Source organism: Pyrgilauda ruficollis, unplaced genomic scaffold (genome assembly GCF_017590135.1).
Source record: "Pyrgilauda ruficollis isolate IOZ18807 unplaced genomic scaffold, ASM1759013v1 scaffold49, whole genome shotgun sequence".
Classification (NCBI taxonomy): domain Eukaryota; kingdom Metazoa; phylum Chordata; class Aves; order Passeriformes; family Passeridae; genus Pyrgilauda; species Pyrgilauda ruficollis.
The window spans coordinates 1678221-1702793 of record NW_024526488.1 but is presented as its reverse complement, the minus strand read 5'-3'; the positions used below and the strand labels follow the sequence as shown (position 1 = coordinate 1702793).

The following is a 24573-nucleotide window of genomic DNA, read 5'->3' as shown; positions in this document are numbered from 1 at the left end:
TTCCAATAAGCTGCAAATCCTGAGCAAAAAAGTAGCAGACACTGAAATGTATTTCAATGCAATTGCATTCTACTGAGCTGATACACATAATGTGTAAAATACGTACAAGTAAAAAAACTAACAAGAAATTTTAATAGTGCAGTTGTACCGTAAGACCAAACAGGAATTAAGGATCAGGTGATGGAAATTCCTTAAAAAATTAAACCTTCTATTTCAGTACTGTCATCACTGAAAAATCCAAAGGGTAAAGATCATCAGATATATCAGATTCTCCCAATCTATTTTACAGAACTAGTAAGGAAAAGGCATAAAACTGTATTTTAATGACTTGGTTTTGCATATATGAAATACAATTCATGAAGGTGGAGAAAATACACTGAAGCATCCAAAAGAATTTTAAATGTCTGTGATAGATCAGGAGGAACGCTGGAATGACTGAAATAGAGAAAAGTTTTTAAGAGTGATTTCTAGATCAAAGAAAAGAGCTTGCAAATCTCTTCCCACCTATGTAAAGCTCCAGCTGAAACCAACTGGACTACTCTAAGGACCAGAGTGCTCATGCCTGGAGGGCACCATGCCAAGATAAGTGCCACTTTTGCCCTGAACTTTCAGTAGAATGAGAATCATGTCCCTCGTTTGATGTCTGCTGTGCTGAGCAGATATCTTTTCTGAGTTGTATGGATAATAAAAACAACATTACATCAAGATAGCATAGGAAAATGACAAGGAACATGCTGAATTCAGATAAGCAATATTCAAAATGTTACAGGAAAATTACAAAACCATGACTGAGCTCACTAAATTTACACCAAGATATACAACTCAGGGATTAAAGCTCTTTGAAAAGGTAATTTTTAATGTCAGTCAGTCCATTTTTGAGGCTTATTTCTTAATATTCTTATGTGCCCAAATGAAATGCCACCTATGGAAATGCCCAAGAGAGGAGAAACTCCTTTTGACTCCATTTTTGTGGCAAATGGTTGCAAAATAATTTGATGTGCAAGAGCCAAAGAAGGGATTGTTGCCAAGCTTTTGAAATCAGGAACAGTTTCTTTGAGGGACATTTGTCAGAGGGACAAACAAGGGACAATTTCATCACACAAGAATTGGCTAAACAAAAAAAGAAACTAAAAGTTTATCAATTAATTATCTTCCTGAAATATCTGAGAGAGAAAAGCATGTTTGAAAAAACAAAATTAACTCATCTCACCTTCTCAGGATGAAGACAGGGGAAGGAAAGAAAGGCAGAGGGGAGTACTGAAAAACAGAGAAATACAAGGTGAGTCTATGATGCTCCAACCACAGCTAGGAAAAGCTGTTCTGGGTGAGGTTGGTGGCTGCCTCAGCAGGGACTTACTCGTGAAAAGTTACAGTTCCAAATTCCTGATCAAGCAAAGTAATGAGCCGTGAACTCAGGTACATCAGTGGCACAACTCGTAAACCTCATTATGGATTCGTTTCACTTGGACTCCAAATGGATCACTGCTAAACACATCGAGCTGCTGGATCACAGGCTGATATAGGCTGTCCTGGAGTTTCCCTAGGAGTTTATTTTCCCCTACTGGACTAGGTATAAAGAAAGGCAAAGAAAGTCTGTCTGGTTATGCACCTGGCATACATTCCTCTGTCCATGGAGACAAAGTATCAGAAAGGGAAAAATAGAACATTTTTCAGTGACCCTGACATTTGATACTGATGCAAAAAAGGAAAGGAATTACAGTGTTTGAAGCCAAAAGCATGAAGTTTCTCTATATTTCCTATGATTTAATATCTCTCTCCCCCACATACGGCAGATTCCTTTATAGAAGCTCTTGAAGATGGGCCAGCGGGGCTCCAGCAATGTCTCTGATGATACAATGGAAAGTTTCTAACCACAGTATCATGTGCAGCAATTCTCATTTATTTTATCCCCAGACCCCAAAGACATGCCTTTTCTGATGGAATAGATGTTTCTTTCCACTTTTTATGAATAGAACTGAAAATCTATTTGACAACCAAATTAATTAAAAGAGACAGAGTCCAATTATTTAGGTTTATATGAAATCTGTTTTATAAGCTGGCTTCCAGCTTTCACTCAGTCTAAACAGATAAAAAATATCAGCAACCCTTAAAAAATACAGCACCTGTTTAAGCAGATTTGTAATTTTTTTTTTCCAGTGGCAAATATGAAGATAAGAATTTGGGAAATCAGACCTTCCCTCTACACCCTGTCCTCCTTACTAACACGGTCTCTACAGGAGGGCAGTACTGCACAGACCAAGTGATAATTCAGGGTTCCTGGCTGTAAGGTCCAGTCACTGCTTGGTTTGCCACACCAGCCCTGTTTTCAGACCAGCTCTCAAGCTCTCATCCTAGCCAAGAGAAGCAGTTCAGTTTGTGCATGAGCTAACCTGTTTGCCACTGTGTCACCAAAATCTAACCACCATGACAAAGTATATAAAAAGGCACATGCTGCTTTACAGCCCTCTGCAAGTTTAAAGAGAAAAAAACTCTCACTGACTTCAAGAGACTTCAGATCTAGCCCATAGTGGAACAGCTTCACTCTATTTTTCAAGAGAAATGAAATATAAAATATCATCTGATTATTCAGGCTTGAGTCTGATCTCACAAAGTGTATGCAGACATAATCTATTGGGCTGGAGCTGCAGAGGCTGTCGGTGGCACTGCAGAGCAAGGCACACTGTGCTCAGGCTGGGAGTTGGCATGCCCCTGCCCTTCCTCTGGACAGGGTGAAAGCAGAACCTGACCCGCTCCCAGCTGAGCTGAAAAATCACCCAGTCATCTGCACAGCTGCCCACTTTCATAAAAATTGTTTAAAGCCAAACACTTGACAGCCATTTGACATGCTGTGGGTAGGGTTTGTGCCTCACAGACTTAGAGGTGAGTGCAATACTCTACATATCATAATCCTGGGATATCAATGTTTAACCATGTTGTAAAGCTCTTTAGTGAGAAAGTAGTATATGCTTTCAACTAAATGGCTACAACCTGGAGCTACTCTCCAGCCTGAGGACTGGGGCAATAAAATGGTTTTGTGTGACAAACTATCAGGAGAGATTTGCTGGTGCTGTTAGTCAGAGTGTAGAATCCCCAGTGCATTCAGAAGTCTCCCTTAAGGAATTAATGCTCAATAGTTTTGCCATCCAAAGAGTGTTTACAGAAGCCAAAACAACCATGCTTGCTGTCCACTGTGCAAAGAGGTGATGACATCAAGAAGACAGGTCACAAGTCTGAGTTTATAGACATTACACTCATGTTGGTATGGCTTTTCATCCACTCAGTATGATCTTATGACCCCACAACTTTACAACCTTCCCCTCTCTGGGCTTCATAGCACCTCTCCACTCTAGGTTAATCATTTCTCTGCCATTATCTGCCAACAGTTCTTATCTCTTTTGCTGTCACTTTATAACAGGGTCTCTTATCAAGCTGTACTAAATCACGTGATGGTGCCAAACCTATCACAAGTTGCAATTCTTCTGATTAGAGACTATCATGAAATGGGATACATGGTTTACAGCAGGTCACTAATGCTGGAAAAAGTACAGAGTCCACTCAAAGCCATGCTTGTTACTTTCTGAATTCTTGGATATTTTTTTTTGTTGTTGTTGTTCATCACGCCGACTTTCACTGAAGGCTATCATAGCCTGGGTCTCAAGGCCAGAAAAGTTTACAGGCTGCACCTCTCCTGTACTCAATGCTGTACCCCTTGTACCCAAAGGTACGGTATATTTACACCTAATAATGTCTTCTGGTTCTCACGCAGCCATCATACAAGAATCTATAAAACATGGACTTACATCAGCTGGTAAGTAACAGTTTTCTAACTGTTTTGAAGATTCTGTGTAAATATATTAGATTTCTGGGTATCCAAACTGAAAAAAATCACTACAATTGAGTGAGTCTATGATTAATTTGCACATATACTTAAGCAAGAGAGAATTTTACAATACCATGTAAAAATATAAGAAAACAGATGAAGATCCATAGAGTAACAATTTTCTCTAGAGATAATACAATTATCAAATATATATCATTGGATAATTAACAGTATTTTAATCTATTATGATTGATAATAACAGTGAAATTGTGTGTGTGCGTGTAGAAACGTTTGCAAAAATTAGATTTAAATTGCTTCTGGCCTGATAATTCATATTGAACAAAACCACAGGAATGGTTTTGTCTTTTCAGTAACACTGTGGTTTCTGTCAAATGCAGATTCTTTCTTACAACTGAAAATTAAGATATGTCATTCAGTGGGAGTGGGCTGGATAATAGAAGTCAGTTAGGACTTCAGAGCAGCAAAGTGAATACTTTCAGTAGCATATGGAAACAGCACCCGCTCCCTGTCATCAGGCACAGAAAGCCATCAGGCACAGGTTGCTCTGGCTGGCAGGCACAAGGGGCATTGCACAGACAGATGTCCCAGGCTGTCCCAGGCTGTGGTGGCTGTGGCCAAGCCCCAGTGGGTGCATGTCCCCACCACCTCCCTGCCCTTCTCCACACACTTCCTGTCCCAGGCCATTCTGTCTCTCATCACACACCTGGAGTGAGGCGTTTTTCCTTTACCAGGACAAACATCCCCTGTCCCACCAGGCTGTGCCCACGCTGAAAGTGGGGCCAAGCAGGGCTGCAGAAGGTTTACCAGGGGAAAACTCTCCTTCATGGAGCAGAAGGCACTTCAAAAGCCAGCCTAGCAGCGCTGCATGTTCCACAGCCCAGGGTTTTGCAAGGTTGTGCCTCAGCATAGCATTTCCTGGCATGGATGAAGGAAGGGATCTTTGGCCCACAAGCGGAATCAGGGCACACTTTCCTCCTCTTGCCCCAAAGTGCGTCATGACATGGCAGGTGAGGAGTTCACCCTGATGCTGGGTGTGATGTGGGCACCTTGCCATCAAGGGAAGCTTTGGGAACGTGGGGATGGAGGGCACAGCAACAGCTGCAGGAAATAGCCGCAAACATAACTGATCTTTATCTTCTGGGTGGAGCTGCTGCTTCTCCCAGAGGAGGGCTCCCACCTTGGACCCAATTGTGTTTCAACCAGATGTCCCCTCAGAGTCCCTGTGCTTCCCTACAGGTGTGGGGTACTCTTCTGCACAGCTCTGCCCCCAGAAACACATGGAAAAGGTGGCAAGTCCCACTTCCCCTCCAGGCCTTTCTCTAACTGTTCCTCTCTCTGGATGCCATGAAGGGACCCTCTGGTTCTCTTTCCTGAGGAATAGTAAAACAATTATACATCTCATTTATCTGAAGAGTGCTCATTCAGATAAGGCTTCTTAAGGTGAAAGGATAAAACTCTAGGAGAAGGGAAAATAACACTCACCTGTGATACTTAGACCAATTAAATGCCATTTTCATCGTTTCCAGAAGACTGGAAGGTCTCAGTTCCCAAAATCATGTGGATATGAGAAAACAGATTGCTATAGCAATCTGTATAGCCTCTTGTCACCATACCACTTATACACGTGCTGTGTCACAAATATACCAGGACAGATTCACAAAGCATGGCCCAGAAATAAGCAGGCCTAAATCTTGTGAAACTTTCCAAAATCCTGTGTACTCTGAGTCAGGGGAAGGATTTTGTCCTTCAATGACACTGCTGAGCCAGAAACCATGGTAGCATCCCTGAAAAGCTCACCTAACTCAGCCTTGTGAACTGATCACCATGTACCTGTAAGGGTTAAATGGAACCCACACCAACCTGAGGGCCTCTGCTTGGAGCTGGGGGAACCAAATAGGAAGTAGCCAGATTCTGTTCTTATTTGCACTGGAGAGTAATTCTTTAGGAGAAAAAGCTGTCCTCCCAGGGTAGAAGTACAACCAGCAGCAGGGTCATACGCTTGTAAGACTAAATCAAATCCCTGGACTTTTACTTTTGTCCCATCCCTCCTGGCATTCTCCTTCACTTTTCCCTTTCTCACCAAGGGAGATTGGGTGGGTTTGTGAGAGGCTGTCACAGCCATATTTTTTTTTGTTGTTNCGCCCCGTCCCACCCGCCCCTCAGGGCAGGGACACTTGCTGCTTCCCATCACAGAGGCTGAGTTGCCCTTGTCAGGGAGCATTTTGTGCATTCCCCCATCTGGTGATAAGTTAGTTTTTGTTATAAACCACTGACATGTCACAGCTTCCTCCCAGCAAGGAGGGCGTCTTCCAGCTCCCATGAATGCAAATCAGACTCCACTGATATAAATAGCAGTGGACCTCTCCTTGGAGAGCAAACACAACTCCTGGAGCTGGAGTGTGAGTGGGCACTACCAGTTGTTGACACCTGCTTTTAGGTTTATAGTCATACGATCAAAGAAGCAACCAGAATTCACAAAATCTTAATAGTACATCCTATCTTCCAGATGACAAACACCATATGGACTTATAAATGTTTTTATGGAAGTGCCATGATTTTTTTCTTCTACCAGATTCTGAAGCAATACAAAGATACTTGACTAGTTTTATTTTTCCTCTAATCAGCCTCTTGTCTTAGTGTCATCAGGGACACTATGCAATTTTTATAAGCCTTAGCTATGATTATTTAACAGAAATAACTGTTTCATTTACTTTTAAAAATTGTTATATAAGAGGAAAACTAATCTACTTGTGGTTTCCAACTGTGATATTTTTCAGCTTGTAGAATACTTATTGCCATCTTCATTTTAATGTATGTCCTCAGGCAATTAATAGTATTAAAATTAGGGCTCATGAGTTTGGCAAAGTTAGTTTTTATGTTTAGCAGTAATAGCAATAGTAGCATTGCCATATGATTAACAAAGACAACATATACTATCTTTAAAAATTTGGAATAGGATTTCTGCCAGCATTTATGCAGGCAAAATTTTCACAGAAGTGAACAGTTTGAAATGTGTGAGGACTGTAAGATATGCTGTAGGTTATTTTCTTATACCATTGGATTTTGCTGTCTCTTTTATCAATTTTCTTCCCATTTTTCCTGTCCTCATTTTCTTATACTGCAAATGAGCTATCTACAAAAGGGGCAGTATTTACATCTGATTTTTTTCTGTTAGTCTGATTTTAAATACCACAATACATGAGGCAAAGATGATGCCTGTGGTCTTCTGAGGGATCTCTCCAGTACTGACAAAATGCCTCAAGCTACTTGTCTGTGAGGGTAATTTAAAGGTCAGCTCTCAAACTTGTCTTATATATATGGTGAAAAGGAAGAAGGGTCTGCAGGAGGATTTGTGTACATCTGTCTTGTGGGAAAACCCGTTAAAACTTCTCATGACAGATCATTATTAATGCCTAGAGTTTACTCACATATTACATGAATACATGTATATATTACATGGATATGTAACCTTATCTATTAATATATATTAATGCATTCTTATGTGCAATGAACAGACATGGAAATGTACACAATCCTTATCAAGATTTCTCAGTGTAAACTATGCCTAGTTTATCTTCATAGTTATTATTTTACATTATGTGTGGATAAATCTTGGGACAGATAGCTATGAATGAGCTTAAACCTTTTTCAGTATAAAGATCAGCTGTAAAAATTATTTTTAAATAAAGTTTTCCAAGCTTTGAAACATGGAGGATGGGGGACGGAAGAAGCAGACCTAAACCATCTCTTTTTTCCACCAGCAGATCAAGGTCAATTGCCTCAGCAAAAGAAATTTCATTTTTAAGCCTGTCTGTGCAGGATAGAAATCAATTATCTCTTATGATACAGAGACCGGCGCTCAGTCCTGACGGGAGCCTTGTGGTATATACAAATATATTTGGAGAGCTATTCCCAGACTAAGCTCTAGCTTTTTAACTAGAGGTCCACACTCGGCTCCAAAAGAGCAGCACAGACAGAAACAAAATCGCCTTATCAGAACAGTAATGATCAGTGCTGGGAAGGGGCGATGGGATGGCGGCGGAGGGGAGCGTCGGGATGGTCCGGGCAGTCCCTCGGAGCGCTCCTGGGCGCGGAAAAGAGCCCAGCTGATGGATTCGCCTCCCCGTCTCCGGTTGCGGGGGAAGCCGCGGCCCCCGCGGCAGACAGCAGCGATCAGCGAGCGCGTTTCCCCGTCGCACCATTAGCGGCAACAGGTCCAGGCAGTGCGGAACTAGAAGGCGTTTTCCATACAGAATTAATGTAATTTCGGGGCGGGAAGAGAAGGGAGGAATTTCTAATAGGGTCTCTGCTTGCAAAACTTTAAGAGTTGAGTGAAAGAGACCTGATGATGGGATCGATTCAGGGAAGCCGTGCCGCCAGCCCTGGGCACGGCTCACCCCGTCCCCAAGGGCGCCCGAGCATGCCTTAGCCCTTCCACGCCTTCCAGCTAGCGCAGCAGAATGTCGGTCGGGAAGCTGCCCTGCAGCAACAAGTGCCCGGCCGTCCCTGTCCCCAGGCGTGCGGGCCGCCCCGCGGGAGGAGCGCGCCGGACGATGCTCAAGGGGCACGGCGGGCCCCGCGCCCCGAGCCGGGCGGGACGGAGCAGACGTCGGCGGGACGCGGTGAGGTGTTACGACACCTCACTGATGACTCACTTACCAATAAAAGAAAGGCAATCAGAGCGATGCTTTACCACCCACTTGGCCCTGCTCACTCCTCTCCGAAGTCTCCTGTCATTCTGCATCACGCTGCTGCCAGGTGCTCATAAGAGCAGTGCATTCCGGCGGGCAGCAGGAGCTTGGCCGAGCTTGAAAAATAGCTTTTCGGTCAATAATTGACCGTTTGGAAATGGCTGTCTATGCCGGACCAGAGAGGAACGACGTCTCCGTAAAGCAAAAATGAATGATTAGTTGTATAAAAAAACAAAGGCAAGAGGACACAGACGTGATCCTTTGTGGCGTGCGGTTTACAACAAAAGTGTTTCAGTCTGAGGCATCCACTCTATTTTGCTGAGAGTGGATCAAAACCAAACCAAAACAAACAAACAAAAAATTTTTTAAAAAGAAGAAAAAGGAAGAATAGGGGAAGTGGGAAGTGTGTTTTTGTGTTTGGAGTGGGTTGATTTGGTAAGTTAGGGATTTTTGTTCTGGGTTGTTTGTTGGGTTTTTTTCTAGAAGGGACAGTTTCTTTCCCAAAGCCTGAGTTGGAGGCAATAGCAATCTCCATTTAATGAATCCCTAGGAACTGAATGCAATACCGCCGCGGCAAAATGATGAAAGGAGACCGTTGGCTATGGGGTTTGGAAGGTTTCGAGGTAGTCTGCTCTTTGTATTGTAGGGATGATCTGCTTATGACAAGGACAGGGAGAGGAGAGGAGAGGAGAGGAGAGGAGAGGAGAGGAGAGGAGAGGAGACTATATTGACCATGCCTTTCCTGGTGTAAATAGTCTCGTAAAGTTGGGCGTGACAGGTGTGTGAGGTCAAGCAGCAAAATCGCGTTCTGAACTTTCCCAGCTGCACAGGGATCCCGTGCCGGCCGCACTGCCGCACGCTGCCTTCGCCGGGGCACTTCTCGAGGCAGCGCCACTGCGTGCCCGTGGCAGTGACAGCCTGTGCCCGAGGCTGCGTCCCTGTGCCGAGGACAGGATGCGTGATACTGACTCCCTCCCCGAGCCTGGCTGAAGTCACTGTTTTCACTGAGTGATGGCTCAGAGCGGCTCTGCGCTGGCGGCAAACGGGAATGTTCAGCGGGAGAGAAAGGGAGACAGAATGAGGAATTCCCTCCTTAAATACTTCCCTTTAAGTCTTTTTGATCGGTTTTGGATTTAGACTTCCCAGCGGAAGAGTTTCAGTCCTCCGCTTATTTATTTATTTCATTTGTTTCTGGGAAGTTTTTGTTGAACATCTACATCCCCCCTCCCCCGCTCATCCCACCCACAAATGCTCTCTTTCGCTACTTTGCTGGGAAGGTAAATTATACCTTCTCTGGGACATCTCCCGACACAAAGCTCGAAGAGAGCATGCTACTTGTTTCTCACCGAGAAGACCACTCCAAGTTGGAAATGTCTCTGTTTAGGGAAAAAGACTTTGAAATTTGCTCAGGTTTTGTGCCCCCTTGGAAGCTATAAGCAATCAGACTACCTCGAAACCTTCCAAACCCCATAGCCAACGGTCTCCTTTCATCAAAAACAAGGAGTTTGCCTTGAAATATCATCATACAGAAGCCTCTACCTTGGAAACAAAGAGGTGGAAAAGCTTCAGATTATTTAACATTAGAGAGTGGGCTTTTTTTAATGTAAATGTACATACATTTAAATAGGGAAGTATAAAGTATTCCAGGTCTTGCTCCTTGTACTAATCAAGGCTGCTGGAAGCTCCCCGAGCCATCATCTTTTATAATTATAATTACACGCGTCAATCAAGACCTTCAGGCAAAGTCAGAACAAGGCAGGCAAACTCAGGAGAGAAATCGCATTAAAAAAAAAAAAAAAAGAAAGTTTGGAGAACTTGGTGAGGAATGGAGAAGAGATTAGAAGAAAGGGTAATTAAGGTTGCTCAAGGCAATCGTGAGAGCTAGCACTCCATGTTAAATTAAATGTAGCCACAAGGGACCAGGTATCATTTATAATATGTACTGCCCTAAACTGTTACTTCGGAGGAATGTGGATGTGTAATAACCACTCCAAAGTATTTTCATCCATAGTGATATCTCGCAGAGTCACTTCGCCATGTACAGTCGGAACTCCCTCCAAACAATTCCCTGGCAGAATGACATTAAGCCCCTGAGTAGGAGGGAAGAGCCCGGGGACCGGTGCTAGGGCCGAGCCCGCGGGGGAGTGCTGTCCGGGGAGAGCCGGCCCTGCTGGGGCACTTAGCCGCGGTGTCCGCGGGGGCCGCTGCCCGCCTGACCCCGGCAGCACTCGGGCTGGTTTCGCCTGCCCTGTCCGGATGCGGCGTTTCCTTTCCCGGCTTTTCCCCAAAACGCAGCTGCCTTCCCGGAGCAGCAGTAACGAGAGCGGCAGCACGGAGCGCCCCGTCGGGAAATCGTCAAGCGGCGTGACCCACCCGGTGGCGGGCGAGGGCGAGGGGACTGGTTGTCCCCGATAGAGCCCAGCGGGCTGCAGGACCCAGGTCCGCAGGTGTCCTGATGGTCTGCTGTAAATGCGCTTGGAGCTGTGCCCTGAGGAATGTTCTCCAGCGGGGAAGGGCTGCGAGGAGGTGCCGCTCCTCTGCGAGCCGCCCCCGGAGCGCTCTGGCCGCCCGTCGGGCCCAGGCGGCCCGGCCGCAGGCTCGGAAGGCCGGAGGGCCGCGGCCCCGCCGCGAAGCCGAGGCCCCCGACCCGCATCCCTCTCGGCGGGCGCCCGAGGGAGGGAGCGGAATCGGCGCTGTGCTGCTGTCGCCGCCAGTGCTGAGCCGCCCGGGATCAGCGCAAGGCGATGCTACACGGGGGCGCCTGACAGAGGGAATGTTTGTAACTAATGCACCTGGGAGTAACTACCCAAGGGCCGAGACAGGGTCTCAACCCGAGCTACTTCTGCCTAGAAACGGGGCCATCTCTTTAGATGGTTTTCAGCCAACCCGTCTTAGCCATCGCACTGCTCGGTCCCGCATCTCGCCATATTACTGTCCTAAAACTTATTCGCAGACGACCTGTTTAATTGTGAAATTATAACTTGAGAAATAACGTGTTGGTATCATTCGCCCGCTTGCGCTCCCGCCCGAAGGAGAATGGCAAAAGGTGAGAGTGGAAGGAGACAGAGAGGTCCGGGCCTCTCTGAGCGTTGGATCCATCCCCCAAATATCAAACGCTGCACAGAGAATGGAAAAAAGACTTCTACTCCGGTGGTGCTGGTGCTGGGTTGCCTAGGAATCTGAGTTGAGCTAGCAAAGGTGTCCCAGCTACTGGTTGCAAAAAGTTAAGAGCCCAGCCGAGTCCGCTCTCTGCACGTGGAGCGCTTGTCCCAGCGCGGGTTCACCCAGCGATCATCAGCACTACTGAATAAGTTACAACCGCCAGTTTTCACTATCGCTCTCCCAGCCGATGGGAAATGCCATACTCCGCGATGGGGACACTTCCGCGCCTCACTTTCCATCGGAAGCAGTTTTCACCTCCAAACATTTTCAGCTCCTCCAACACTTTATACAGATTAAAGAGTCAGAGGAGAATGGGCAACCGAGCGCTCAGATGAGGGGCTCGGATGCTTTCCAAGGTGCAAATATCGCTCATCCTACACCATCAAACCTATGCGGCGCAGTAGGAACGGCGAGGAACCCCCCGGGCCCTCCCGGAGAGAGGGGCGGAAAGGCCAACGAGGGCAGGCAGACCTCCGGCCCGGCGAGCCGGGCGGTCGGCACCCAGTTGCCCCAGGAGCCCCCGCAACGCCGCGCCGCGGGACCGCTCGGCTCTCGCCGCTGAGGCACACACTTGCGAGAAACGAGTTCTTTAGGACAACTTGGAAAATAGTGCTGCTTGCTGCACTGTGAGCCGGGGAAGGGGGACTCAAGCGATGGCTCTGCCAGGGTTTTGGCTTCTGTGCAAAGGACGAGACTGGCACTGGCCGATTTCGCAAGACGCTTAGGGAAGGGAGGCACAAAAAGCCTGAATAGGTACAGCGAGCTCCAACGCGGTTCCCGCTTGCTTGTTTCAGACTCCAGGGCTGCGCGGCGGCAACGTGTTCGCAAGGGCAGCGGCTTCCGCTGTCCACCCCCGCCCGCCCAGAGGGAAGGTGAGCGCCGGGGTCTTCGCAGCCGGCGCTGGCCGAGCGGAGGCATTGCCCCACCGAACCCAACAGAGATTGAGCGTGGCTGCCCACTGGCAAAGAGGCACGGCCGCTGAAAGCAGTGCAGGCGCAGCCCAGGCTGGCGAGGTTGGCGGCCCATCGGGCTCCGCTGGGACTGGGAGGGGCGGCATCAGCCCAGACCCTCACACCGCAGCCCCGTTTAAGAACCGGGTAGGGGTGACCGCACTGGGCCACTGTGTGTGCTCTGTGCGTGTGTGTGCGCTGGGGGTGTTGCTCATCCCGCCTCTGCCTTATTGGCTGCAGCGGCGGTGTCGGGGCCCCCCTCCGCCGGAGTCCTCGCTCCCCGCAGCCCCCGGGCTCCCGGAGCGCCTCCCCGCGGGCCCGGGGCTAGAGGTCCCGACTCGGCACCTCCGCACTTGTACCGGGGGGAAAAGGGGGAGGAGGAGGGGGAGGGGAAGGAGGAGGAGGAGGGAGGGAGGAAGGGAGGGGGACGGGGGTGGGAACCCTGTCCAGCAGCACCAGCGGCGGCAGAGTGCTCCTGTGCACTGTGCCGCTCCGCATGGATCGGGGCGCCGGGCTGCCGCCGTGCTGAGCCCCGGGCGGAGCTGCTGCGGGCTCCCGGGGTTCCTCCTTCCTCCCCAGCACCCCCGGTCTTCCTCCTCCTTCTCTCTCCTCCCCCTCCTGCCGCCTGCAGCTCGACTACCACTCCGCGGCTCCTCTAGCCGCGGGCACCCGGCGGCTCCTCCCGGTGGCCGGGGCCGCTCGGTACTCCCGCTGCAACTGGGCAAGGGCTGGCGTGGAGCAGAGGGAGGGAAAAACAGGAAGAGGGGGAAGAGGCAGCAGCCGCCGAGCGCCCCTTGCTCCAGCTAAATCTGTGCTGCCGTGTCCAGGTGCTGGCGTCGCGGACGGACACGGAGCCCCCAGCCCGGCCCGCAGCCGCCTTGTCATGCTACCCAAAGTGGAAACGGAGGCCCTGGGACTCGCCCGGTCGAATGGGGAACAGGGGCAGATGCCGGAAAACATGCAAGGTAAGGGGGGAGACGCAGGGCGCTCCCCCTCCGCGCACGCTCGGGTTTCCCTCGGCAAAGCGCCCCTTCGTTCTGCCAAAAAAGTTAGCGGCAGTTGCTTGCGAGCTGCCCCGTCACCGCCCGCTCCGCGCCCCGCCGAGCCCCTGCCTTCTCGGGCCAGCTTTCAGGGTGGCTCGAGCGGGTACCGGGGGCCGGGGTGCCAGGCCCGACGCGACGACAAATCCTTGCTCAGAAGGTGCAAACGGGGCCGGGAAATTGCCGAGCATCTAGTCTGCGCGAGCCTACCCTAGGGTGCAGACGTCCCGTCGGACGCTGCCCGGCCCTTCTGCAGATCCAGAGGATCTCGGTACAATCCCCGTTCCGCGCAAAACTGTCTCGAAGTTTATGGCAGGTGGAGGTACGCGTGGAAGTTCTGGCGAGCACCCCATGTGTCACACACTGTCCCGAAACGGGACCCGGGGGCTCTGTCTCGCGGGTGCGGCGCCCACAGGTACCGTGCAGGTGGCAGCGGCGGTGTCGCGAAACTTTGCAGGAGAGGGCTCCGTGGAGGATTTGCGGGGTACTCAGGAAGACAGAGGGTACCCCGAGCTGGGATGGCGCTGTGAATGTCTAAGTCGGGTGGCGGGACCAGGCTGTTCCCGGTGCTGTACTCGGGGCTGGAGCGGTGCGCGGAGGGAGGCGGCGCAGACGCCGCCGAGGGTCGGCTCCCTGCCTTGGAGCCGGCAGCCCGGTGTGGCCGCCCTGCCCCGCGCGACTCTCCCGGGGCAGAAACTCCCGTCCCAGCTGCTCTTTAGAAACTGTCCCCTCTCTTCTTGGGAGCCTGCTGGGAAGTAAAGGCCGAGGGTTTCGGAGGTGCTGGGAGCGACCCGACCGCCCATTTTCTCTCCTGTGGAGGATGCTCCGTGCAAGGGCGCGGCGCTCGGAAAACCCCTGCTTTTCCACTTTTTCCTACGGGGAGGGCAACTTCGTCCCAGCGCCGGACCCTGGAGCCGCGACCGGGGGAGCAGAGGGGAGGGCCGGGCCCTCCTCCTCCTCCGCCTGCGGCCGCCCCGTGTCCGCCCCACGCCGCTGACAGGCGCCGATCACCGGCCGTGCTGAGGTGGCTCAGGAAACGTTTTGCCGGCAGTGTGACGGCGGGATAATGCTCCCGCTCTCCCCGGGAGCTCCCTCGCAAGCCGGGCGGCCGGGCCGGGGGCTTCGGGCGGAGTCTGACCGCCCCGCTGCCCCCGAACTGTGGCAGCCGTAAAGACAAAGAGGCGACATCCTAAGCAGTCCAGCGGCGATGCCCAGCGCCTCTCGCCGTGTTGAGGAGTCCTCCGCTGCCACAGTGCTTGCCGAACAGGTCGGAGGTTTAGAAGCAGGGAAGGGGAAGGAAACCGGCCCTGCACTGAGCAGCAGGGTTTCTTCTTAGAAGTAACCGGAGCGGCTGACTGGGCTCCTTGTGAGGGTAGCCCGGCTCGAGTGGGCACGCTCCGGGCTTTCATTCCGCATATTTTAGCCCCCCGTTCCCTCCTGACCGCCGGCTTCTCCCCTCCTTCTCCCGGAGCGGCAGAAACTTCAGGCGGCGCCGGCGTGCAGGTTTCACGCAGGCCCCCGGTAGCGGGAGACGCCCGGTCCGCCGGCCGGGCAGACCCTGAGCGCATCCCCCGAGCACGGCGGTCCCGGCTCGTGTCTCTCTGCCGACACGTGAACAGCTAAAAAGCGTCTCCCCCGTGGCCGCGGACCTGCTGGCTGCGACAGCCGGGGGTGCCGGCACGCCGCGCTTGCCCTGGCCCGCAGGGGTGGCGGTCACCCCGAGACCACGGGCTTGGGAGGCGCGGAGGACGTCGTTTTAACCTGGTTTTGCGAGTAACTAACTTGGATTTCACACAGTGCAAAAGTGCTGGGTCTGTGAGATACAGCTTTAGTCTAGCTAAAAATTTGCGGGCTGATGTTGAAAGAAAACTTTAACGGAAAATAATTACTTTCAATATACAAGTGACAATCTTTTCGTTCTGCTTTTTTTAAAGCTTGCCCCTGATCATTTTCGGATTTGAATGAATTCTTTCAGTTTGTGATTCCATAAAATAAGGACTAGGCTAAAGGCACTCTAAGTATAAGTATTTAGAACATAAAACTTAGAAGGTGAAGCATTTTATTACACTTGCTAAGTACCATGCAGATTTGCATGTCACCATGCAATTTGTTTTCCAAAATAAAACTTTTTTCTCCCTATTTTCAGAGGTGTGCTTGTTTAAGTAAGCTTTAGATAAGAAAGTTGCAGAATATTTGAGTTAGTAATGTAAATTCTAATTGAATATGCTATTTCTCCTTTCCCCCAGTGTCTCAGTTTAAAATGGTGAATTACTCTTATGATGAAGACCTTGAAGAGCTGTGTCCAGTCTGTGGAGACAAAGTGTCTGGGTACCATTATGGACTTCTCACCTGTGAAAGCTGCAAGGTTCTGTACTAATCAGTCCATAAAAACACAAGTACAGTAAAAATGTTTCAAATACAAGCAGAAAAAAAGGATAATAAATAAAACAGATGTATAATATTTTGGGTTATTTTTATATGTTTCTTAATATATTCACATAAAATAATTAACCACCAAAAAGCTTTAGGATGTAAAAGTCTCTTTGAGAGAGACATCTGCACAAATGCAAACAACTTGGACTGTTTCACATTGTAGTTTTGTCACTGTTTTTTAGTGTTTTGCTGTCCTGATGTAGTTCTAGAACAATTTTCATTGCTAAGTGTGCTAAATACTGGTTTTAGTTGATTTATATTTCTTTTTCTGGAGGATAAAGTAGGAAGATTATCTTTCAAGCAGATCAGCTTTGCAAAATTTAATGCAGCTTTCTTAAGATTTTTATTTTCATTCCTCAATATTGCAGTGTAGATCTCTGCGATTATAATGACCATGTACTTTTTCATGCAAACTCTAACTGTCACTTGGACACACAAAGTCAAGTAACTAATTAACATATAGAAAGATGAATATACCTGTGTTGGTCTATTGTGCTATAAGGTTTAAATAATTGTGAATTTATGTCAGATTTTTCATGTAAAATTTTTTCAAGGGTTTTTACAGTTATTTAAGCAGTGCACTGTAAGTGAAGCTCCTTTGCCAGAACAATGCAATTTAAAACACTCAGTTGCATAGAAAAATTAACTAAGCCCACTATATTTTCACCAAAAAAATCAATGAAAAGTGAATGACAAGCACTTACTATGCCTCCTCCAGCATGTCCCACTAGGATGTAAAATAGCCAGAGGTACTCTGTACTACTCTTATCTTTGCAACTACTTATTTAATGTAAAACTACTTGAAAAGGAAGACTTTAATAATTCTGCAATGATTTAAGAATACAAAAGGAAACAGTCAGTGTCACTATTTCTGCCACCCGTGTTAGAAGCACAGAAGGCTACAGCCTCCTTAAAGTCTTGCCAAGCTTTGACATGAAGTCTATAAAACATAGCACTAACACAAGAAAACCTCCTCTGGAATCCAGTGGCTATCTTCTGGGTTCAGCTGCTAATTTAAAATAAACTATGTAACTTTGTAAGTGCTTGATTGGCATCTGAAAATTATCTTACAATGATTTCCATAAAATGCTGAATGAAAACACACGTTCAAGCAAAACAGGCTAATTTTTGTGTCTATCATACAGGGATTCTTTAAGCGAACAGTCCAGAATAACAAAAGGTACACATGTATAGAAAATCAGAATTGCCAGATTGACAAAACACAGCGAAAACGATGTCCTTACTGTCGATTTCAAAAATGTCTAAGTGTTGGAATGAAATTGGAAGGTAAGAGCTATAGTCTTGATATCTTCAACTATACTATAAAATTATAGGATAAGATGTTAATGCATTGTATTGTATATTAAAAAGTTATATAGTTATGGCTTTGAAATGTTAATAAAAGGTTACTTTGTATGGTCAGTGAAATTGTTGCTTTATTTAAAAAAAATCTAATAAGTAAATGGTAGATCACTACCATTTAGGAAGCAGTGAAAACCATAATCCATTTTGTCATATAAGTATATAGTTTGATATTTCAGGCTTTTGAAGTTTGTGAATTCATGGATGTAGATTGAATAGTTTTGCAGCTTTTAAAAAAGACTTAATTTAGATTAAATATAAAACAACTGTCCAGATTAGAAAAAAAATTATTCATTTGCTACGGAGAATGATCTGATTTTATTTGTATTTTATCTACGGTTGGTTGTTTTGGTTTTTTTACATATGTTCTTCTGACAACAAGGCAGAACACAAAGAAACAGATAATATAAGGGTTTTTCTCACACTGACATGCCTTTGAGATTAAGGAACAAAATAATCTCTAAAGTTGTGTCCTATATTTTTGTGATGCTACACCTGCAAGGCTATTGTGATTAAAAGAGGATAAGGCATTTTGAAGTACACTTTTTGACTTCATTTTGCTTTCTCATCTACAGAGAACAATGAAAAGTGTACAATACCCTTTGAGATAACCAAATGCAAAAATATCAACTTCAATTTGTGAATCATGCATGGTTCATTCTAACTTTGATATATAAAATGTTAAAATTCAGATTTCACAGCAGATGACATTTTTCCTTGACCAAGGACAATCTCTTAAATTCCTTACTGCTACAATTGTATGCAATGACATTCACCCTAGACGCTTAACCAGAAAAAAATCAGGCCAAGGAGGAAAACTGTAAGACATGAAGGGAACCAGAAAGGACAAGAGGCAGTCACCAGGCTCTGGCAAAGGGAAGCTGTTGATATAACTGAAGATAAACAGAAAAATCAGCCTCCTGCAGTTTGACTGATTCAATAGTGTTGTATTTGCCCACAAGACTGAGCTAGCACTGACACACTGCACTAAACATCCTGAATCATTGCATGTGCTTCCAAATTCAAATAGTACAATTACAGCACATGTAGAATCCTTTTGTCATTGTTGACATTAAGAAGAAGGATAAAACACATTTGTCTACTCCTACTTTTAACTCCTCTCACTTGCTGATGATGATACAAGACTAAACTTTGTCTTCTGTCATTGCACAAAGTTCACCTTAAATTTAAGTGGGATGTATACAAAAGCACTTGCTAATCCAATTTGGCTCACAGTTTTTAATTGCAGAGTACCAGTGAGGATACTCTGTATACAGATTTTAAATTAATTACATTTACTAGTGATAAAATTAATTTAAGGTATTTTGTTAAAAGTCAACATTCAGCAGTAATATTGGCAGCTCATTTTTCCTACAAATTCAAGCAAAACATCTGTAGTTTTAAAGGTACTACAGAAAATGTACTTTAGCTTTCTTATCTACACATCCATACGACTTCTTTTCCCCGTTTAGAAAATTGGAATAACATGTGTTCTCTTAATTGTAAATACTTGTGACATTTATATGTGTATTTCCTTGATAGTGATATATATAGCCTTAAAAGTCAAGTTCATAAACTACCATGGAACAAAAAAATCATTAAACGTTAAAGTCCTTACGTGATAAGGTACAGTATTATGCGTATCTAGCATTCATAATAAATTTTTAATGTCCTACTAATCCCTAAGATAAAAAGCTCAAGAACTTAACCTCCAGCAATCTCAGCAGTCTCAACATGTCACCAGGCTGTCAAAGGTTCCTCTTTCAATCTAATTGCCGTTGGGCAAGGTGGGCTTGGTGAAAGCTCCTCACTAGTCCATCACATATATCCCATGGTGACAGACACTGCCGTGACAGAGACCACCAGTATGACTCCCAAGGCAGCTGTTGAGTAGGATTTGTTTTAATTATTTCTAATTCCAGAGATACTATAAGCCAGAACAATGTCAATAGTTTCTGTTTCACTTCTGTCTTCCATGCAGAAGGCAGCAAGCTGACAGCTTTCTCTCTGCACATTCCAACTGCAGCTAAACATTTCCATAGAGCTCAGCTAACTAGAAATCTCAAAGTTTTACACCAACCTGGACAGAACCATCAAAAGGAAATGTTTCCTTTTTGCCAAGAGAAATGTATTCCTCTTTGTGACTACTGAACATTTCACAATTTACATTTCAGATGTTTTGCTGCGGTGGAATGATTATAATGAGACAGTGTGGTCTGCTGGATACGTCTCAGACAAATTCTGGACTTCAGCCCTTGTTTCTTAATGACATAGTAGCTTGATATAAACCCAAATGTACATTGAGATTTCCACATGATCCCATAGCAGGTGTGAAATTCCTGTAGCCATCCATTGTGTTTGTCCCTGTGTCCTAATCAATGTACAGAGGAGTCCTTCTTTGTTAGTAATAAATGCATGTGACATTTAAATTACTAGAAAAAAGTGACATTTGTTAAGTCAAAATAAATCCTTTTCCTTAGGAATAAAAGTGCAACTCTGAATTTGGAAAAATAATTTTAAAAAAGAGTCAAATTTTTACATTTCTGCTCCTTCCTAATATATGTTTGATTACAAATGTCGATTCCAAGCGTTAGTAATGATTTACTTTCTCCTTTCCCCTGGCAGCTGTGCGAGCTGACCGAATGCGTGGTGGTCGAAACAAGTTTGGACCAATGTACAAGAGAGACAGGGCACTGAAGCAGCAGAAGAAAGCTCTTATCCGAGCAAATGGACTGAAACTGGAAGCCATGACTCAGGTGATCCAAGCAATGCCAACCGACCTGACAATATCCTCTGCAATCCAGAACATCCATTCAGCTTCTAAAGGCCTACCTCTGAACCATACTGCCTTGCCTCCTACAGACTATGACAGGAGTCCCTTTGTGACCTCTCCGATCAGCATGACAATGCCACCCCATGGCAGTTTGCAAGGCTACCAAACCTATGGCCATTTTCCAAGCCGTGCTATCAAGTCCGAGTACCCTGACCCTTACACTAGCTCACCAGAGTCAATAATGGGCTACTCATACATGGATAGTTATCAAACAAGCTCACCAGCAAGTATCCCACATCTGATATTGGAACTCCTGAAATGTGAGCCTGATGAGCCACAAGTCCAAGCTAAAATCATGGCATATCTGCAGCAAGAGCAAGCCAACAGAAGCAAACACGAGAAGCTCAACACTTTCGGGCTTATGTGTAAAATGGCTGACCAAACCCTCTTCTCCATTGTTGAATGGGCGAGGAGTAGCATCTTCTTTAGAGAACTTAAGGTAGGTAATAATTTTACATTATATTATCATTCAGTCAACGAAAAAATACTATTTCTTACAATCTTGTACTTCAAGCAGGAAAACATGGGTTTTGTTTTCTCCCCCCCAAGCATCTCATTCTTTATTTATTTGGCTTGAAGTAGGCAGACTGTTAGAATGGAAACTTGCCACTGATTTCCACCTGAGCCTGTAATTAGCTGTAGCAAAGAGATTCAATATTCAGTTCAGCTTTTCTGTACTTCAGTATTTATCACAACTATTGTTAAAATTCATAGGGCCTCACATAATCCTACTCCTTCCCTGTCAGCACCACTCACTGTCTGGCTTGTACTCAGGGTTGTAAGCACACCTGTTCCATCATTCCACATTCATTTATGTAATTATTTCATTACCTTATTTAACATATGGGGGAATGCCATTTCTGTCCACCTCTATTCACACTTTATATAAGTTAATATTTGGAATATTCAGTTTCTCGATGGGATATTATTTTATGCATTCCCATGTGTCTAATAAACCATGCAGGCTGAAACCTAAGCAGAATATAGATGGAACAGAAAGCGATGAGGAAGTAGATACCTCAAGAACTCCTTTTGGTTCTCATCACCACTGATACATGGGGGATTCCTTTAGTCTAGGCTGCTAAAATGCTCTTATTTTTGCTGGAGCACCCAGGAAATCCTCATGCACAGCTTTCTGGTGAACAGAAATTCACCCATTTACATTTTTCAGACTTATTGTTAAAGCAGCTTTGTGATCTGTTATGAGCAAGTCTGAAATTTCAAGTCTGAAATTTTAAGCCAGAAATTTGAGATCAGACAATAGGTATGAACTACAGTTTTTAACCACTGTCTTGATACAAAAATCAGCTCTGGAAAGAATAATCTTCAGTCTCAAAAAAACCCTCAAGATGGTGAACTCAACTCACATCTGAGTTTCCCTGTTACATTGCTAATTACTCTGTCTGTCTGCTACAGAGAGATGTTTTTGCCGAGTATTTGCTACTGAAATCTGTAAAGTTTTGTGACTGCCTGTAATTTCTGACTACTTTCAAACTGAGAGAAAATAACTCAGCTTCCAAATATAACAATTACTGCCGGATTTCACTGAGAATTGAATCTACATGAGTCAAGAGCACAAAAGGGAGATCCAATGAAAAGCTGCACTCAGGGCGCTTGCCCCAACACTACATCTGTCATGACCATAAGGACATGGGCACATGACATAAAGCCAGATTACAAGAAAAGCAAGCTGTATATGCTGCATATGCAACTCCAGCTTCTTTCCTTTTTTTTTTTTTTGGTGAGCATGATTGCAGGAATCATTGAAAGCTCAGTCTATTCAAGCAGAAAGAAAAGAGGAAGTTTACTTAGAAAAGAAAACCAAACTGCACTAAAGAGAGTAAAAAACTGTCACGTTTGCTATCTCAGTTGAATACAATTTTGTAGTCAGCTATAAGCCATGCTACTAATTTTAAATAATTTAAAAATTGAAACTGAGAACATGTTATATTTCCAATAGACTGTGTGGCAAATATTTGAGACAAGATCTTTCTATCCATACACTGGGGAGTATTTCAGTCTAGAGTAAGGTTCTCTAGAGTTAAAAGTGATTGTCTTGCATATATCTTTCAGCGTACAAACTTTTAAGTTTGAACTTAATCTGCCCAAAAATTCCATTTATGATTAAAGTGACAAATTTTATAAGCATTCAACATGCTATACTGGGGATAGTTTTAAATATGGCTTTCACCTCCAACTTCAGCCTGGATTATGCTCTTCAACCAACCCATGTTTACTAGTATGAAGACAAAAGATGCAGAAATTTGTTTATGAAAATGCTGACCAGCTTCTCCTGGTTCTGGATGTATTATACATTATCATGTACACACAGGTTTCTGCAAATACACAAAATCTAAAAATTTGCTACATAGAGCCTTTGGTTTATGAACTGATTTTCACACATTTGTAGAAGGCATTGCTTTCACCTTAGTGTTTGTACCCTTTGTATCTTGGAAGCTTCGAGATTAGATAATTTCATACCTTCTGCCATATCCAGATTATTTTTTTTTAGCTGGACAAGATCAACAAAATTGCACAGCATTCCAGAACAATAACAACTCATTAAGAAATCCACCCACATCCAAAATTTAGGGACCAGACTATAAACAATGCTAAGAACTTTTAACCTTTTCAGTTTCAAAAGCATGTTTAGATCAGACCCTACTTTTTTAACAGCACTGGGTAACAATATCTCTCTGTTCAGTCGAGAGGAAAAGAATAATATTAAACAAGATATTTCCAAACCTTTCTTGAATGCAGTTCTCTTCTATCCATCCACGATTTCAGGTTCTTCTGATCAAGGTAGCAAAAGCAGCTATTTCAGATTACTCCACAGGATATGAATACCTGTGGGAGAGGATAAAAAAAAAAAAAAGCCACCTAAGACTATGACATATTTTAAATGCAGAAGGAAGGGGAGGCAATTTTGATAAAGATGCAATTAGATTTTCAGAACAGCTAACTTTGTTCCCTATCTATTCACAGCTGCGAAGCACATATTTGCTCAAAAAGATATTTTACTCTTATTCCTAGCTGTCTAAACAACTGAATATTGAGATGTCTTTCAGAAAACATCAGGTGCATTAGCAGATTTCTGCGACTAAAAATTTAAATTACTCAAATAATTAAACTGTACAGAATTGTAAATGTGGTTTGTATGCAATTCATCTTGGCTTTGTCATGATGAGCAATGCCTCACACAACTGGCTGTTAGTTACTAGGAGCATGTCTACAATTATTTACAATTATTTACTGCATCTTTTCATTATAAATTTTGTCTTACACCCTCATCAATTAATATAAAGGAGCAATCATTTTCCTTTCTGCTAAATGTAGTAATTTGTAGTTAGAAGAATTCAGAGGGAGGATATGATAAAAAATGCTGTCCCAAGTCCATCAGTGGCTTAGGCCACATTTACCCTGGAGATAATGAAGACCCACCACTGAGCTACAGCTTTTAAGTTTCCCTTATTTCTTTCCTTTTGACTGCAGATTTGTTTTTTTTCAAAGAAACCTCAAATGAAAAAAATCTGTTTTAAAACTTTATTTTCTGAAGCTTTCACGAGTTTAAGCTTATCACAATCTTCTCAGTTGTTGATTTACAAATCAATTTTCGTTGCCTCTTTTGGAATATGTTGCAATTTCAGGATGTAAAAGGGAAAAATATGGACTGCATAGAACTACCCACAGCATGCACTGCATTTGAATATCACCTGTGTATGGATTTGAGTATATAATTTAAGAGTAATTTTCACACTTGCTGAGGAGCAGATCTTCTCATCTTCACATAGGATATCAGAAACTAAGGGAAAAATTAAAGAAGCCAACTAGTCAGGATTAATAATAATGTCAGAGTAAGATCCAAAGCAGCCAACTGCAATCCAGTAAATTTGAATTTAACACCTGCTAAAATCTCAAACATTCCTACATGTCTTGTGAAGTCAGAATACTTTGTAAGGAATAATTAAGCCATAAATTCTGGGGGTTGATGTTACATTTTTTATTCATAATGAGACATATTTCTCTTTGATTCTTTATACACAGACGAAATAATACAGAGGTTACATCCCAAGAAACTTGGGGTAATAGTAATAGTAATAGTAATAGTAATGAAGGCTTTTGTTTGCTATTCTGGAGTTGTTGAAAGCTCAGTAAATATAAAAGTAAGATATATCCATCTTATCCTCAGCTAAGAAAACTCAGGAATGCCCTGGGGATGCTAGATTTGTCGCCAGCTGTCTTAGTCAGGTGAAAGGTCTTT

General features: G+C 44.9%; 1 protein-coding gene across 1 annotated transcript in view; it reads left to right on the top strand.

The window, feature by feature from the left end:
• The first annotated feature begins 3744 nt into the window (after nucleotides 1-3744).
• The window catches only part of NR5A2 (nuclear receptor subfamily 5 group A member 2), an 83957-nt gene continuing 63128 nt past the window's right edge, over nucleotides 3745-24573 (top strand). The window contains exons 1-5 of the mRNA XM_041479603.1: nucleotides 3745-3808; nucleotides 13472-13609; nucleotides 15931-16049; nucleotides 17263-17404; nucleotides 20105-20751. Of these exons, the coding sequence (XP_041335537.1) occupies nucleotides 3745-3808; nucleotides 13472-13609; nucleotides 15931-16049; nucleotides 17263-17404; nucleotides 20105-20751 (1110 nt within the window). The remainder of the gene's footprint in view (nucleotides 3809-13471; nucleotides 13610-15930; nucleotides 16050-17262; nucleotides 17405-20104; nucleotides 20752-24573) is intronic.